The 816-nt window shown below is 48.2% G+C and overlaps 1 protein-coding gene across 1 annotated transcript; it reads right to left on the bottom strand.

Moving 5' to 3' along the window:
- Positions 1 to 14: 14 nt before the first annotated feature.
- On the bottom strand, positions 15 to 572 carry LOC105569897 (the record flags this gene model as incomplete). The annotated part of the gene is made up of 1 exon (XM_012026716.1): positions 15 to 572. A coding segment is annotated over exon 1 (558 nt), but the record flags the coding sequence as incomplete, so codon positions are not given.
- Between the last annotated feature and the right edge of the window lie 244 nt (positions 573 to 816).

The following is an 816-nucleotide window of genomic DNA, read 5'->3' as shown; positions in this document are numbered from 1 at the left end:
GGGTGAACGTCCACCTGTTTCATATGACCGAGTTTCAAGTATTCTGCCATGAATTGTGCGTATTGGGTTCTCAGCAATGAATTTCGACTTAGTCGCCTCTCTATACTCTTCAAGCGTCTCAATGCGATGTCTCTGGAAATGCCGAGGTTCCTGGGAAACGGTTCCCTTAGCGGTAGTTTTACAACATACCTGCCTTGAGGAGTTCGAGAGACATTTTCCAGGAAGTGATTTTCGCAATGATTTTCTTCCTTGTTGTATCCCGCAGATTCGCCGACGTCTTCGATTTGCCAAAACCAAGACAACTGTTCTTGAAATTGATCGTTGGAAATGGATGCGTGGAAGGAGCGTATGTTCCTTTCAGAATCCAGGCTGTTGCTCAGGCGCCCCGCTAAGATCCAACCGAATCGCGTCTTCTGCAAGGTTGGGTGACTGGGGGAGGATTTGACTTGCCCCACGCATAGTAATTCCCAGAATATTTCCGCCCCGAGGAGAATGTCGATTTTCGAAGAGACATTAAATTGCGGATCCGCCAAGTTGAGATTGTGCGGAAGGTTGTACTCTCCCCGTGGCATGGTAAATGCTGGAAGCTTGTCCGTGATCTAATCCATTACGATGCAATCCACCGCCGCCGTGTACGAGTTCAGACGAGACTGTAATTGTATCTTGACCGATTGCGTAGCCTTAGTGGCTGTGTTGCTTATACCAGAGATTGATATATTCCACGGGCGTGTCTTCAAACCTAAGGTATTCACGCATTCTCGTGAAATGAAGTTGGCTTGAGAACCGCAATCAAGTAGGACGCGGCACGGTAGCGGT

The sequence above is a fragment of the Vollenhovia emeryi genome, unplaced genomic scaffold, assembly GCF_000949405.1.
Source record: "Vollenhovia emeryi isolate VEMERY1.0 unplaced genomic scaffold, V.emery_V1.0 DF942161.1, whole genome shotgun sequence".
NCBI lineage: Eukaryota > Metazoa > Arthropoda > Insecta > Hymenoptera > Formicidae > Vollenhovia > Vollenhovia emeryi.
Note: the sequence above shows the minus strand (reverse complement) of the source record. Positions and strands in the feature narration are given on the sequence as shown.